The sequence below is a fragment of the Metschnikowia bicuspidata genome, assembly GCF_001664035.1.
Source record: "Metschnikowia bicuspidata var. bicuspidata NRRL YB-4993 chromosome Unknown METBIscaffold_2, whole genome shotgun sequence".
In the NCBI taxonomy this organism is placed as follows: domain Eukaryota; kingdom Fungi; phylum Ascomycota; class Pichiomycetes; order Serinales; family Metschnikowiaceae; genus Metschnikowia; species Metschnikowia bicuspidata.
Window position 1 is genome coordinate 1,667,478 of NW_017387732.1, and position 13,610 is coordinate 1,681,087.

Genomic DNA, 13,610 nt, shown 5'->3' on the forward strand with positions numbered 1-13,610 from the left:
GAAAAAGGATCTCTAACTTCAAGCATTAGTTGAGGATGAGATGGAATATTCAATTGCCAATAGCAGAGACTAAAATCAGTTGAATCGATACTGTCTAGGACGTAAAAATGAAGAGTATACACCGGCAGTATATGAATCAACTGATCAGCTAGTTCGACGAAATATTCCCTCAGATCTAATTGCAACTGGAAAATTGCAATTAAATTTTGCTTGGTCAAGTAAGATAAGAGCCATACTCAGATGTATTGTGCAAAAGGCAATTCACTTATTGTTAGACGACTAGCCCTTTTATAATTGGCACCGCCGCATAGTATAGACACAACGTCTACTCGTCACGCACATGTGGTTGTCGTCGAAACACCCTTGATCTGGATATTTGGATCACTGGCCAGAGACGGCACCAGCTTCACAGAAAGAGGTGTTTTCGAAGTTTGTAGCTTAGTTTTCAAGCAATAGTCACTATTGGGCCTCAGATTCCCGGGATGTTTCAGCTGTTTACGTAAGGTAGCCTCTATCCCCTCTTGTAGACTGTTGTCTAGTGGCATCGCCAGTTCAGGAGGAAACACATTTTAGGTCAACTTTGGGAGCTCGATTTTCCAGCCGGCATACCGGTTGTTTTCCACATACCGGTCGTTTTCCAGATACCAGTTGTTTTCCAGATACCAGTTGTTTTCAAATACAAGTTGTTTTCAAATACCAGTTGTCTTCCAAATACCGGTTGTTCCAAACACCGGTCATTGCAAATACCGGTAATTTTCAAATGCCGATCGTTTTTCAAATACCGGTCATTCCAAATACCGGTAATTTTCCAAACACCCGTCGTTCCAAATACCAATCACTTTCCAAATACCAATCACTTTCTAAATATCGATTGTTCCAAATACCAATCACTTTCCAAATACCGATTGTTCCAAATACCAATCACTTTCCAAATACCAATCGTTCTTTGAGCCGTCACCCAATACTCAGCCAATGTGCGCTGTGTCTGAGCAACAACAGCAGGCCCAAACCCGCCCCTCGGATGTTGCCGGAGATTCACAGGCTCCAAGTACAAACCCTGCAATCGCCGGGAAAGGCACCAACACCCAGCCTACTTTTCCCAGTCCCCCACAAGTGCATGCATGCGCCGCTCAAACGCAGGGGTGTGGAGCATCTGCTCACAATCGCCAGCACTGGAAACGTCCGTGAAAGGGTTGCAGACTGTCTTCAAATAGGCCCTGTGGATGCGCAGAAAAAGCAGGCGCAAAGCCGGGCGGGCGCCGATCTCGTTGCTGGCGCCCACCACCACCTTCAAGCCATTGTTGGTTTCCATGCCGTACACATAGACGTCGTCCTGGATGAAAAGAAGCAAGACGCCGTCGTGGTCTTCCTGCTGCTCGCGCAAGTGGAGTGACATGGGCGACGCAAAGACGTCAAGTGCCATGTGTGATAGGAAGTTGTATTTGAGGAACTGGCCGGCGTGCTGGGGCAGGGCATGGGCGTTTTCGGCGCCCTCAAAACTCTGGATGTAGAGCGGCTTGTCGTCTCGAGAGACCAAGGACACAAAGAGCACCGAGGCCGATTTGGCGGCAGTCGTTTTTGCAGCAGTCGGCGTTTTTGGGGCTGTCGACATTTTGGCGGCAGTTGACGTATATAGTATATAGGGTGCTACTGGCTAAGACAGGCTGTGCGGTGCTGAGCCTAGGTATATGCTTTTTGATGTTCGGTGTTTTGATGTTTTTGTGTTTTGATGTTCAGTGGTTTGAAGTTCTGCTTTTTGAAGTTCAGTGTTTTGAAGTTTTGCGTTTCCTTGCTGCGTTTTCTCTCCTGCCTTGAACGGGACGAGGTTCCGGGTTGACGAGAGTTGTCGAAGAAAGAACGGTTGTTTCTAGAAGGCCGCGGCGATGTCGCAGCCTCGCACCCAGTTTATTAGCCAGAGACTGCGGCGAGAGGAAACGGGATACCACGAAGGGTGCATTTTGGGTCCATGTGGCCAGTTGCAATTTTAATGCGTATGGCCAGTCTGTATGGCCAATTGCTTTTCTGTTCTTGTTCTGGGCTGGAAAGAATCACGGGGATCCAAAATACCTAGTTTGTATTGATGGCCACGGCCTGCGCACTGTGATTGATTTGGTCGGTATATGAGGGCATCGCGATTAAGACGATATCCCAGGCCAGCCACATGATGGTTTCTGTGGGTGTCTGTATGGGCGAGATCTCATGATCTTTTGTGTATAAATCGTGGAAGTCAGAAGGAGGTACCTTTATTAGGACTAGTATGAGGTCCTTTATGGAAGGATTATAGGGTCCAGCATGAGGTCCATTATAAGGTCCATTAGAAGGTCCACCGTGAGGTCCATTTACTAGGTACATTATATGGTACCTTTATTAGTTATGTCTATTAGGTAGATTTATCAGGTTCATTATGAGGTCCAGTATGAGGTCCAGCATGAGGTCCTTCATGGATGAATTATGAGGTCTATTATGAGGCCTAATATGAGGTGTGTATCGAGGCCCATAATAACGTCCGTTATGAGGTCCATCACGATGTCTATGTGAAGTACATTGATTAGGTCCACTATGCGGTCCATTTAAGGAGCACATTTATTAGTTAAGTTTATTCGGAGCATTTATTAGATTCTGAGGTCCACTACGAGGTCCTTTGCGAATGAGTTATGACGTACAGTATGGGGTCCATTGACTTTTAGGTACATTTATTAGGTCTATTATGAAGTGCATTATTTTTGGAGGTCCATTCCGAGGTCCATTACGAGATCAGCTATAATGCCTATTTTGAGGCCCGCTATAAGGCCCGCTATAAGGCCCGCTATAAGGCCCGCTATAAGGCCCGCTATAAGGCATAATGTGGTACATTATGAGGTCCATGATGAGGTTATTATAAGGACCACGATGAGGTATGAGGTCCACTACGAGGTATGAAGTCCACTACGAGATATGGGGCACACTACGAGGTTTGAGGTCCACTGCGAGGACCATTATGAGATCCATCATGATGTCGATGTGAAGTACATAATTGGGCCCACTATGTGGTCCATTGATGAAGCACATTTCTCAGTTACGTTCATCGGGCCCCTGAAGAGGCCCACTATAAGGTCCACTATAAACATGCTTGGTTTCTATCAGGACCTTCTTGATATGGAATCTGTGCGAGTGGAAAACCCTCATCTCGAGACCATTTGGCATGAAGATGTACACAAACTTGCAGTACATCAGAATGTTGAGTACGGTCAGCAAAAAGCCAAGTTTATGAGGTGGTTTTTATTCGATCTCCTCTCATGCGAGGGGAAGTACACGCATACAGCACGTTTTGGCTTGAATATGGCTTACACGCGGCAGATGGCACACGGTTACCTAATTACTCGGCCTTGGTTTGAAATATAGGGTCCACCACCAGGTCCATTATAAGGCCCATTATTGGGTCCAGTATGAGGAAGGTTCTTTATGAATGAAACTGAAGTCTATCATGAAGTTCATAGCGAGGTCCATTATGAGGTCTATTGTGAGCTACATTTAGTAGGTACGTTAAGTGGTACACTGTGAGGTACATTTATGAGGTACATTTATTAGGTGAATTTATTTGGAGCATTTATCAGGTCCACGATGAGGTGTATTATGGGGTACATCATGATGTCAGTTGTGAAGAACATTTGGTCCAGTATGAGGTCCATTGTGAAAAACAATTATTGGGTACATATATTAGGTCTATTATGAAGTCCATTATAATTGGAGGTACATAAAGAGGTCCATACAAGGTCCATTACGAGGTCCATTATGAGGTCAGCTTTAATGCCCGCTATGAGGCCCACTATAAAGTCCATTATGATGACTCAATGAGGTCCACCATAGGGTCCATGATGAGGTCCATATAAGGTCCAGCATAAGGTCCACTGTAAGGAGGATCCACTATAAGAAGGATCCAGACGAGATCATTTACGAGGCCCGCTTTCTACTATAAGGTCCATAAAACGTCACTGTAAGGTCAATATAATCCATATAAGGATACAAGGAAAAAGGCCCCAAAAATGCCCATCATGAATGGACTACCAGTGAGCCATAAGTCTCCTACATTGCACCAAATAACCTTGAGCTACCATAGCAAAGGCACGATCTCAGACGGTGCCTCACACTACACTGCATTCTTGGTACCAATCGCTCACATGTAAAACCAAGCCCCTCCCGCCTCAAGTCCGGATACTCTGGTCTCTTCTCCTCATGATGGCTAGGCTACAAGAATTGGCGATACCAGCAAAAACGCCCCGTGATGTACTGTGACTTGACACGACAAAAGCGCCAGCATCCTACACAAGATAGACCGGGGCCATACGAGCCTCAGTTCCGAGCCTCAGTTCCATCTCTCACCAGAACACAGACTCTTTTCTCCTTTTTTTTCTATAGATTCACTATATCTAGAACAGTTTTTCCCGAGCCCTAGGACGACGGTGTTTTTGGCTGTTTGGAGTCGGGACTCTCGAGGCACGAGCACTCATCCAACGGAGACTGGAGCCCTTTGCAATCCTCGCCCGGCCAAGCCAATCACACCACATAAAACAAAAAAACACCCCAAAACACCCCAAAACACCCCGAAACACCCCAAAACACCCCGAAACACCCCCACAGCTTGCGCCGCAAAAGCCCCGAAAAAGAGATTCGTAGACCCGGCCGGCTTATCGGTGCAGACCGCAGGGCCAAACCTGGACGCGCACTCGCGGCCTCACTATCTGCGCCCAAAGATCCATCCATTCTTTCTTCCCTTTCTTCCTCAGAAGCCCCACTTGGACACAAACACCAGGTCCTGGCGCTTCTTGGATGGCCGTTTGTTCTGGAGCCCCCGCAGAACCCCGAAACCCGCCAATCCGCCGCGGCCCGCCTGTGCCTGGTCTTGCACACCGCCCATTCTCACCAGACCAGAATCATAGACATTTCACCGGGCCTTCCTGGCGCATACAACATCGCCGGCCCCCTTTTTTTTAATAAAAAGACACTGCGGACGCCCTCAACACCAAAACCCGGCCTGAAGCAACGCCGGTTCCGCTGCTTGCACGCCCCGACCTGCGCCCCCACAGACGCCCCGAAATGGCATCCAACGTGTCGCCGTCGTCGCAGAAAGTGGACGACTTTCTCTCGAAAATCTCCCAGCTCTCGCAGGACCGCTTGAAGGAGAACCAGAAAACACGCCGCAGTCTCCAGGCGCACGTCGCCGCGCCCCGCCACAGCGTGCCGCCCGACGGGCCGGATTGGTGTGCGTCCGGCGACTTTGGAGTCAGCCAGCTCTCGTTCAACCGCGCCGGCCGCGGCCCGCCCGTGCCCGGAGGCGCCCAGAGGCCGCCTGCGCCGACCCCGTGGCGAAAAACGGACGCCAGCACCGAAAACCGCGCGCCGAAGGGCCTGCCGGACGACCCACACGGCCCAAACGGCGAAAAACGGCCGCAAAACGCCGCCGCCGTGCCGCCGCACCGTGCCCCGGCCTTTCCGCAGAGGCCGCCGCGCAAGCCTGAGCATTTGCGTGTCCCGGAGCTGTCTGGGGGGCCCGAATCGCCCACAACATCCGACCAGCCGGGACCATCCGACCAGCCGGGACCATCCGACCAGCCCAAAACACCACTGCGGCCCCACAAGCCCTCCGGCCTCTCCGGCACGGAAACACAGACACAGCGCCGGCCCCGGGCAGTCCCGGCGGCACGTGACCAGCCGTTCCCCGGGCTTCTACGTCCGGTGGCAAGCAGAGGGTCTGCGGCGCCGTTCTCGAAGGCCGGCCAGCCCACTGAACACGGCCGTGATTCCGCGTTTGTGGCTACCCGAAACAGCAGCACGCCGCCGGAGCAGCGGCCGGCCGGAATCGCGACATTCGGCGACATCGAGAACAGAACCACGCCCCGCCCTGCTCCTCTGGCGGCGGCCACCCCCGTTTCACATGCAGGGCGGCAGCCGGATTCGGCTACGCCCATCTGGAACCCGGCCTTGAAGCCCGCTATGCCGGCCAGGCCGCTTAAACCCACGCTCCGCTCGTTCGAGAGTAACGACACCGAGCTTTTAAAAGACCAGATCCGGCGCCTCTCGCCCACAAAAGCTCGGCCGGCCGGAAGGACACGGCCAGAAAGCCCGGTGCCGGACGGCGCCTCCGAAACCGGCACGACTCCTGCGGCCGCTGCCCGGCCAGGCCCCGAAACGCCGCACGGCTTGAGGCCCTTGAAACCTTTGAAACCAAAGGCCTTGCTCCACGAGCCCGAGGCGATGCTTGCACGGGGGAATCTCCGCAAACTGCCGCCAAAACACCCTGAGCCCGAATGCGTACCGGAGGCGCTTCAAAGACTCCAGGCATTGCGGCCCAAGCCAAAGACGTCTGCAAGGGCAAACGACAGCATCGGACCGAATGGGGGCACAGGAAGGAATGGGGGCACAGGAAGGAATGGGGATATAGGAAGGAACGGGCAGATGGGAAGGAACGGGCAGATGGGGACCATTGGGGAAATGCCCAACCTCGGAAACGGAAGCACCACCAAGCCTTCGTTTGAGCGCCCCACCAAATCCCAGCCCGCAGCGGTTCCTGGGACTGTCAAATATGGGCCGGCAGACCCCGCATTTCTGCACCCGCAACCCGTGGATTTCCAAGCGCATCTTGCCAGTATCATCCGGGCGCAGACAGAGCCTTCTGTGAGCACACTGACAAAGACTAAGCCAGTCCCCGATTTACAAAGGGCAAGCACTGTACCGGAAAACGGCCAGAAACTTGCCCACCCAAACAAGTCTCGTGCCCGAGGCCCCAAGCGGAAACTCCCCAAACAGGGCTCGAAGCCGCCCCTGGATAATTTGTCGAACCCGCGAGTGCTGGGTCTTGCACCAACGGCAACAATGCCCAGCCAAAAGGAAGCCATTATGAATACAGGGAAGAAGGTCATTTCTGAGAACACCCAACCACCACTGGGCGTGGCGGCACCTATAAGTGGTGCTACGGGCATGTTGCCTGTCAAGCCAAAGAAAGTGCCTCCTCCCGTAGCACGGAAACCCAACTTCGAGATAAGACCGAGGAAGATCAGTGGTGAGTTGTTTCTCTAGAATCGGCGCTCCGTAACACTCCGAATCGACTTCTGATGTACCACACACGATTAGACAATCCCCAATGACTTTTCTACTGCTGCCCCATGCGTGCCTTTAATGCAGCTACAAGCTCGGGTTTCAAGTGAGCACCGAGTGTTTGAGATATTGGCCTCTCTTTTTTTTGTCCACTACCTCATGTGCTCCTCTTACTTGTATACCGTTGTTCATGAGCCAACAAGCTAGAAATGGTCTCCACGTGTCTTGTCAGCTGACGACAGCAGCAAGGCTAAATAAGTGATGACAGCAACAAGGCTAGATATGCGAACCTGTCATGGCTATGGTCAAAGCAATGGAGTTGGTTTGTGTGATTTGATGTTTCCTTCACCAGCTGTAACAGAGACTGGCGCAACAGAATGGCTCAGACGTGAGCATTTTAGGATGCAATGTCCAACATGCAGCAAAGGGAAGAGCAATTTGAGTTCAAGATTCTTTCAATAGGGGAGTCCGGTGTCGCTGTTTCTTGGTAGCCACCAAAGTTCGATGCAACTGTTCGCTGTGATTGTTGCTGGTCATAAGATGACTTATGGTTTGGATGTTATATCTAGTGCACCCAGCTGAATCTTTGCAGATGCAATAACGGGCTCCTCACACAGTCACCGGCACCCGAGCCTACCTTGTGAAAAATGAATGGTTCAATGCGCTTTGAAGTCTTCCCTCATGCTCTTCCAAGTTAGCCTTCGGCAGCCAGAAGCATGCGTAGGCGCCGCCCAAAAAAGCTCAGAAAAGTCCAGATGCTCCAACTCTGAGCCCAATCTCGAGCATTTCACTCGCCTGCCCTTTGTTGCGTACTGGTCACATGTTGGCCAATATAAGATGACGCATTCATTCCCCAAGAGGCGACTTTTTACACGCTTCACTTCTGTGCTAGATATGCTTCGAGCTATAACAGTGACCTCGAGCCGTGAACCCCGAGTGTTCACTCCAGGATTTCCTTAGCGTTAATTTCAAAATCCAAAATCCCGACGCTTGGTGTCCTGACCGCAAAGTATTCTACCCCTGCCAGACTCGACACGAGAAGCACCAAAAGAACAAAGCCGTTTGGAAGAAAAATAGCCGGAAATACCTCGTTTTATATTGGAGGTGTCTGAGCTGGAGGCTGTTTGTTTGGCAGTTTCAGAAATTGGTGACCATTTCCAAGAGTGTACAAGAACATGTCCAATTTTGAGTGAGGTTCGCCGGCTGTTCCATGTTAGAAATTGAACCCTCTTGGCCTCAGATCTTTTCCAGAGCCAACTGTGCAGTAAGATGGAGTACCTGCCAAAGCTTCGGAACTATACTTCTGAGGAATTGAGGGTAAGTACTTTCAGAAACTTCTCATTGGTGGGCCATAGTAGCAAAAGACACCGACAGCTTTCGTTAAGAAGAATGGTTCGTGGGGGATTTGCGGCGTGTGAGAACTCCGGTTGGTCCGATCAAATCGTATTGATATCAGCTGCAGTTCCCAAGTTTTGGACGAGTTCTTGAAGCTGAGAATAGAACATATTGCAACTATCATCTAGCCTCGAAAAACGTTTCAATCGATTCTACGAAATGGATACCGTTCCTTCTTTCAAGTCTTTTGAAAGCAGATCCACAAGTTGGATGAATCCAGAAGCTCTTGTGAAAGGATGTCTGTGAGGCATACATGGCGTTTCGGTTTGACATGAGCTTGGCCCTGCAAAAGTTTCTTAGAACCTCTGATACCTGATATGAATCCTTGGAGGTGAATTTGCTCTAGTGACCAGAAAACCGAAAGAATGTCTCAGGAAATATTTAAGTGGTGCCACGGACGCGAGTTAATTCGGAGGAGACTAAGGAGTGCTCTAAAGTACCGGCACTTTCATCTGCCGGGTTGAGGCCACAGCAGTGGAATCCATCTGTGACAAATCTTGAATAGGGGCAGTCATACCAATAAGGCATCAATCAATGGCATGAGCCGTGTAATAGGCCTGTTCTAATTTGAAACAAACGAGGTCCTGTTACAATTCAGGAACAAACGATGTCTTGTTATAGTTTAGGAACAAACGTATCTTGTTATGGTTTAGGAACAAATGATGCCCTGTTATAATTCAAAAACCGACGTCAAGTTGCAACTCAAGGAAAAGCCAGTCTCCATATAAAAAATCATCCCGGCCTCATACAGAGGATATGGAATTTCCAGTGTAAGGGTAAGTGCAACTCGAGCCACAATCACAGTCAACAACTGTGTGACCCAGAAATTGGCGTACCGCCAATTGATACATCGCAACAAAGTACTTCAATATTTTATATTACAACACTATCTTACATGGCACCGATGCACGTGAGACCAACCATACCAGCCACCAACAAGCCCTTTTTCCACGAGCCGCCCGCAGCATGCTCCGCGCCAGAGTCCAGACTCGACGATGTGGCGGTACTTGTGCCGGATCCAGAACTAGAAGCGGTAGTGGAGGAGCTTCTCATGGTAGTGATGGTGGAGCCGCCGGTCAAGGCGGAGGCTGCGTCCAGAGCAGATACGGTGTTGAAAATGTCGCTGTTCCCCTGCGAGGTGACACTATTGAGGCCGGACTGTGCCTGCGCAATGTCGGAGCGCACGTCAGAGGCCGCGCTGGTCGCGACGCCCACGATGACCGAGGTGAACCTCTGGCCATTGCTCTCGAAAACCGAGGTCACGGTTTGCGCGCCTGCAACCGCGCCGGAAGTCACCTGGTCAAACACCGAAACCGCACCCCCGGTGACTCTGGTTGCGATCTGCCCGCCCTCGGAAGTCACCTCCCCAAAGACGGAAACTGCACCCGATGTGATCTGGTTGCCAATGGCGTCGCCGGCTGAAGTGATGGTGTTGATGATGTTACCGACGTCCGAAAGAATATTCATGTTTGTGTCGTATATTTGGTTTGCGTGTAGATTTGCGGATTCGATTGATTGCAAAGTTATCTAGTGGTAGACTGTAAGGTACGGCAAGTTTGAGAGTGCTCAGAAATACTGGCTGTCAATAATTGAACCGGGAAACTGATACTTAAATGCTAGAAAAAGAAAATCGGCCCACACATCAGCCCGGGAGTCGCCGAAATATATATGCTACCCCACATGTGCATCTTGAAGGATCCGGTATGACGGAACAGCCTGGAACTTCGGCTGTGGTCGGATCGCGGCCGCAAAAACAACGTGCGGACTGCACACAGGCTGTTTACGTGTGACTGGGCCTGGCTGGCTGGGACCATCACACACTTTTTAGAGAACGTTGGCGAAAAGCGCAAAATATATATTTTCAATCGTGGCACAGCGTTTTGGGGCAGCCTGGATCACGTGCTGCAAGGGGGACTCATTGCTGCTTAGTTCAGAAAATAAAAGTGTGATTGCAAGAGTAGCGCTCAGAGCAACCTACTCAAGCCAAACAAGCAATGTTATATTTAGTCTTCCATGAGTATCAACTAAGCAACCTGACAGGTAATCATGCGCAAGGACAAGTACGGCCAAAGTGCCAAGAAGCTAGCTATTCATCTAGAAGTTCATAGACGCGGGCTATTTTTAGCCCTCGAAAACAGGGCTTGGTTTTAAAGACCTCCTCAGCCCTGTCATCCCCAGGCTGTGCTGCATTTTTGTGCGAGACACGAGACCGACAACTAATCGGGCCACCAGGAGTCACGTGATGGGCAACATCGCGGGCAGAAGTGAAAATAGAATGAATCTGAACTAGCCGGTTTTGGTCAGGTCATACATATAGCCAGGGAATAATTAGGTGATGCCAGGTCAGGTGATGCCAGGTTAGGTGATGCCAGGTCAGGTGATGCCAGGTTAGGTGATGCCAGGTCAGGTGATGCCAGGTTAGGTGATGCCAGGTCAGGTGATGCATGACCAGGGAGTAGTTGGGTGATGTCTGGTCAGATGACGACTGGTCAGGTGATGTTTGGTCAGCTGATTTACCACATGACGTCTGCCTATCCACGCGCACGGTTTCCTTGATCAAGTTATCACGTGACGCGCGTCACGTGCAGAAATCTTCTAGATCGGGATATCGAATCCGCACCTCTGGCGCAAACACGCACCCAAAGTGGCAGCTGGATCCGACACTTATCGCGGTAAAAGTGATAAGTAGAATCTACAATCCACAAATGGGATTTTCAAATCCATCCCATCAAATTTCAAACCTCATTCCCATATATCTTTCAAATGTCTTGCTGTTCCAAAAACACCGTTTCTGCACCTGCACCCATCACGCCTGTTACTGCTGCTGCTAAAATCAACAAGAATCAAAGCTGCTGTGGCTCTCTGCTGTCCATCTGCAAATGTGGGTCTGGATGTGAATGCGTTTCTTGCAACACCACCAAGCTTTAAGCCTCTGCTCATCTCTCGTCTGATGTATCTGTCCAGAATGCGATGACGGGTGTTTAGTTTTTATAATTTATAAATATATCGGAATTGTCGGGGTTATTCATTGTAGTCACATTCGAGACCCACGGGCCAACAGACTAAGGACACCGTGATATTCAATCACGCTTGCCATTCCCTGATGTTCAAGATTCCCACGTACACATTTGATATTTCGTTAGGTTTGGTATTTCCTCATATAGAATGTTGGCCTTGCGAACACAATTCAAAAAAAGGCATCGTTAACCAAAAGCATCATCCCGCACTCACTTGCGCGACTCCTCAAGACCCTTCTTGATGGCTTGTCCCAAGTCAGGGTGCACCTTGGTGAAGTAGGCCACGACTCTGTCTTGGATAGGCACATCGGCCGCCGAGGCATGGGCGACAACATTGTGGGCCAAGTTCTCCTGCTGGCCTGGGGTTCTGGCCAAAACGTGCCACAAGTCAGTGGCTTGCTTGAATTCGGCGTCCGTGGCCTTCCAGTGGAAAGGACAGGCGGCGCCCTCCCAGACCTCCTGGTCTTCTTGAAGACTGAATCTTTCCGTGGCAAAGTTGTTGGCGGCAGAGTAGTAGTTGGGCGTGCTGCCCATGTTGCCGTTGACCAGCATGGCGCCGTCTCTGATGTGTGGGTGGAAGGCCCCAGTCACGGGGCAGTTGACTGGGATCTGCTGATAGTTGGTGCCCAATCTGTGTCTGTGCGTGTCCGGGTAGGAGAACAAACGGGACTGCAAGACGGGGTCGGCCGAGGGCTCCATGTAGGGCACGGAGTGCGATGGCGAGAAGGCCACCTGCTCCACCTCGGCAAAGTAGTTCTTAGGGTTCTCGTTCAAAGTGATCTTGCCGAAGCGGCGCAAGGGGAAGTCCTTCTGGGGCCAGACCTTGGTCAAGTCGAAGACGGAGAAGTCCACGTGCTTGGCCTGCTCGGCCGTCATGGTCTGAATGTAGCAGGTCCACGAGGGGTGATTGCCCTTGGCGATCTCCTTGAACAAGTCCTCCTGCGCGTAGTCCGGGTTGGAGCCGGCCAAAGCGCCGGCCTCCTCGTTGGTGAGCGTCTTGAAGCCCTGGTCACTCTTCAAGTGCACCTGCACGTAGTGCCAGTCGCCGTTCTTGGTGGACCACTTGTAGGTGTGGCCCGAGTAGCCGTGCATCTCGCGGTACGAGCGGGGCGTGCCGCGGTCCGAGAACAAGATCATCACCTGGTGCGCGGACTCCTCGTTGCTGCACAAGTAGTCCCAGAACATGTTGGCGTCCTTCAAGTGGGTCTGGGGGTGTCTCTTCTGCGTGTGGATGAAGTGGGGGAACTTGGTGGGGTCGCGGAGGAAGAACACCGGCGTGTTGTTGTACACAAAGTCCAAGTTGCCCTCCTCCGTGTAGAACTTGACGGAGAAGCCACGGGGGTCTCTGGCGGTGTCGGCGGAGCCAGACTCGCCGCCCACGGTGGAGAAACGCGTCACCACCTTGGTCTTCTTGCCGACGGTGTCCAAGAACTTGGACGAGCAGATGTCGGAAATGTCGTCCGTCACCTCGAACACACCGTAGGCGCCGGAGCCCTTGGCGTGCACGACACGCTCGGGGATTCTCTCCCTGTCGAAGTGGGCAATGGAGTCGATGAAGTTGAAGTCCTGCAACAACAAGGGGCCGTGCTTGCCGATTCTCTGGGACGCCATGGGGTCGGGCACGGGGCAGCCGTTGGTGTTGGTGTATACAGGTGCCATGGTTGGAAGAGGAGCTGGGCCGGGGCTGGTGTGGTGGTGTGGTGTGGTTTGGAAGTGTGGTGTTTTACTGGGTGGTGGAACTGGTGCGTCGGGGCCTCAGTGTGCGGTAGAAAATAATGAGATTTAGGGCCAGAAAACCGGGGGCCCCCGCCGCTTTATATATGGCCGAACGGCAGCCGTGGGCCTGGCGCCAGATTGCGGGGTGGGAATCCAGGCCCCGCGGTTAGTAAGCCGCGGCCTGCGGGCCAGGGCCAATAGCAGCGCGCGCTTACTCACCGGCGTTCTCCGCTGGTGAGACATGCATGTGCGTCGCGCCGCGCGGCAGCAAGCGTCGGGCCAGGTGGGCAGATTTGTCATGTTTCTAGGGCGAGGCCCTGAGCGCGGGGTTCCATGCGGGCTGCGAAAAGTAGAGAACGAGCAGAGGGGGAGGTTGGGAGATGAGGGGAGATTGGGGGCAGATGGGGGGGG

The 13,610-nt window shown here is 51.8% G+C and overlaps 6 protein-coding genes across 6 annotated transcripts; 2 read left to right on the forward strand and 4 right to left on the reverse strand.

The window, feature by feature from the left end:
- Nucleotides 1–1,090: 1,090 nt before the first annotated feature.
- Nucleotides 1,091–1,612, reverse strand: METBIDRAFT_39128 (uncharacterized protein; the record flags this gene model as incomplete). Its single annotated transcript, XM_018857095.1, has 1 exon — nt 1,091–1,612. The coding sequence occupies one exon, from the start codon at nt 1,610–1,612 to the stop codon at nt 1,091–1,093; it is 522 nt and encodes a 173-aa protein (XP_018712845.1).
- A 258-nt stretch (nt 1,613–1,870) lies between these two features.
- Nucleotides 1,871–2,643, reverse strand: METBIDRAFT_151865 (uncharacterized protein). The gene has a single exon (XM_018854573.1). It carries the CDS (start codon nt 2,350–2,352, stop codon nt 2,068–2,070), a length of 285 nt encoding a protein of 94 aa, XP_018712846.1. The 5' UTR covers nt 2,353–2,643; the 3' UTR covers nt 1,871–2,067.
- A 415-nt stretch (nt 2,644–3,058) lies between these two features.
- On the forward strand, nt 3,059–3,719 carry METBIDRAFT_31267 (uncharacterized protein). The gene has a single exon (XM_018855822.1). The coding sequence runs from the start codon at nt 3,106–3,108 to the stop codon at nt 3,379–3,381; it is 276 nt and encodes a 91-aa protein (XP_018712847.1). The 5' UTR covers nt 3,059–3,105; the 3' UTR covers nt 3,382–3,719.
- Nucleotides 3,720–4,906: 1,187 nt separating this feature from the next.
- On the forward strand, nt 4,907–7,387 carry METBIDRAFT_151904 (uncharacterized protein). The gene has a single exon (XM_018854574.1). It carries the CDS (start codon nt 5,074–5,076, stop codon nt 7,051–7,053), a length of 1,980 nt encoding a protein of 659 aa, XP_018712848.1. The 5' UTR covers nt 4,907–5,073; the 3' UTR covers nt 7,054–7,387.
- Nucleotides 7,388–9,357: 1,970 nt separating this feature from the next.
- METBIDRAFT_39288 (uncharacterized protein) lies at nt 9,358–9,933 on the reverse strand (the record flags this gene model as incomplete). Its single annotated transcript, XM_018857123.1, has 1 exon — nt 9,358–9,933. One exon carries the CDS (start codon nt 9,931–9,933, stop codon nt 9,358–9,360), a length of 576 nt encoding a protein of 191 aa, XP_018712849.1.
- Nucleotides 9,934–11,693: 1,760 nt separating this feature from the next.
- On the reverse strand, nt 11,694–13,142 carry CAT1 (catalase A; the record flags this gene model as incomplete). The annotated part of the gene is made up of 1 exon (XM_018858763.1): nt 11,694–13,142. One exon carries the CDS (start codon nt 13,140–13,142, stop codon nt 11,694–11,696), a length of 1,449 nt encoding a protein of 482 aa, XP_018712850.1.
- Nucleotides 13,143–13,610: the final 468 nt, after the last annotated feature.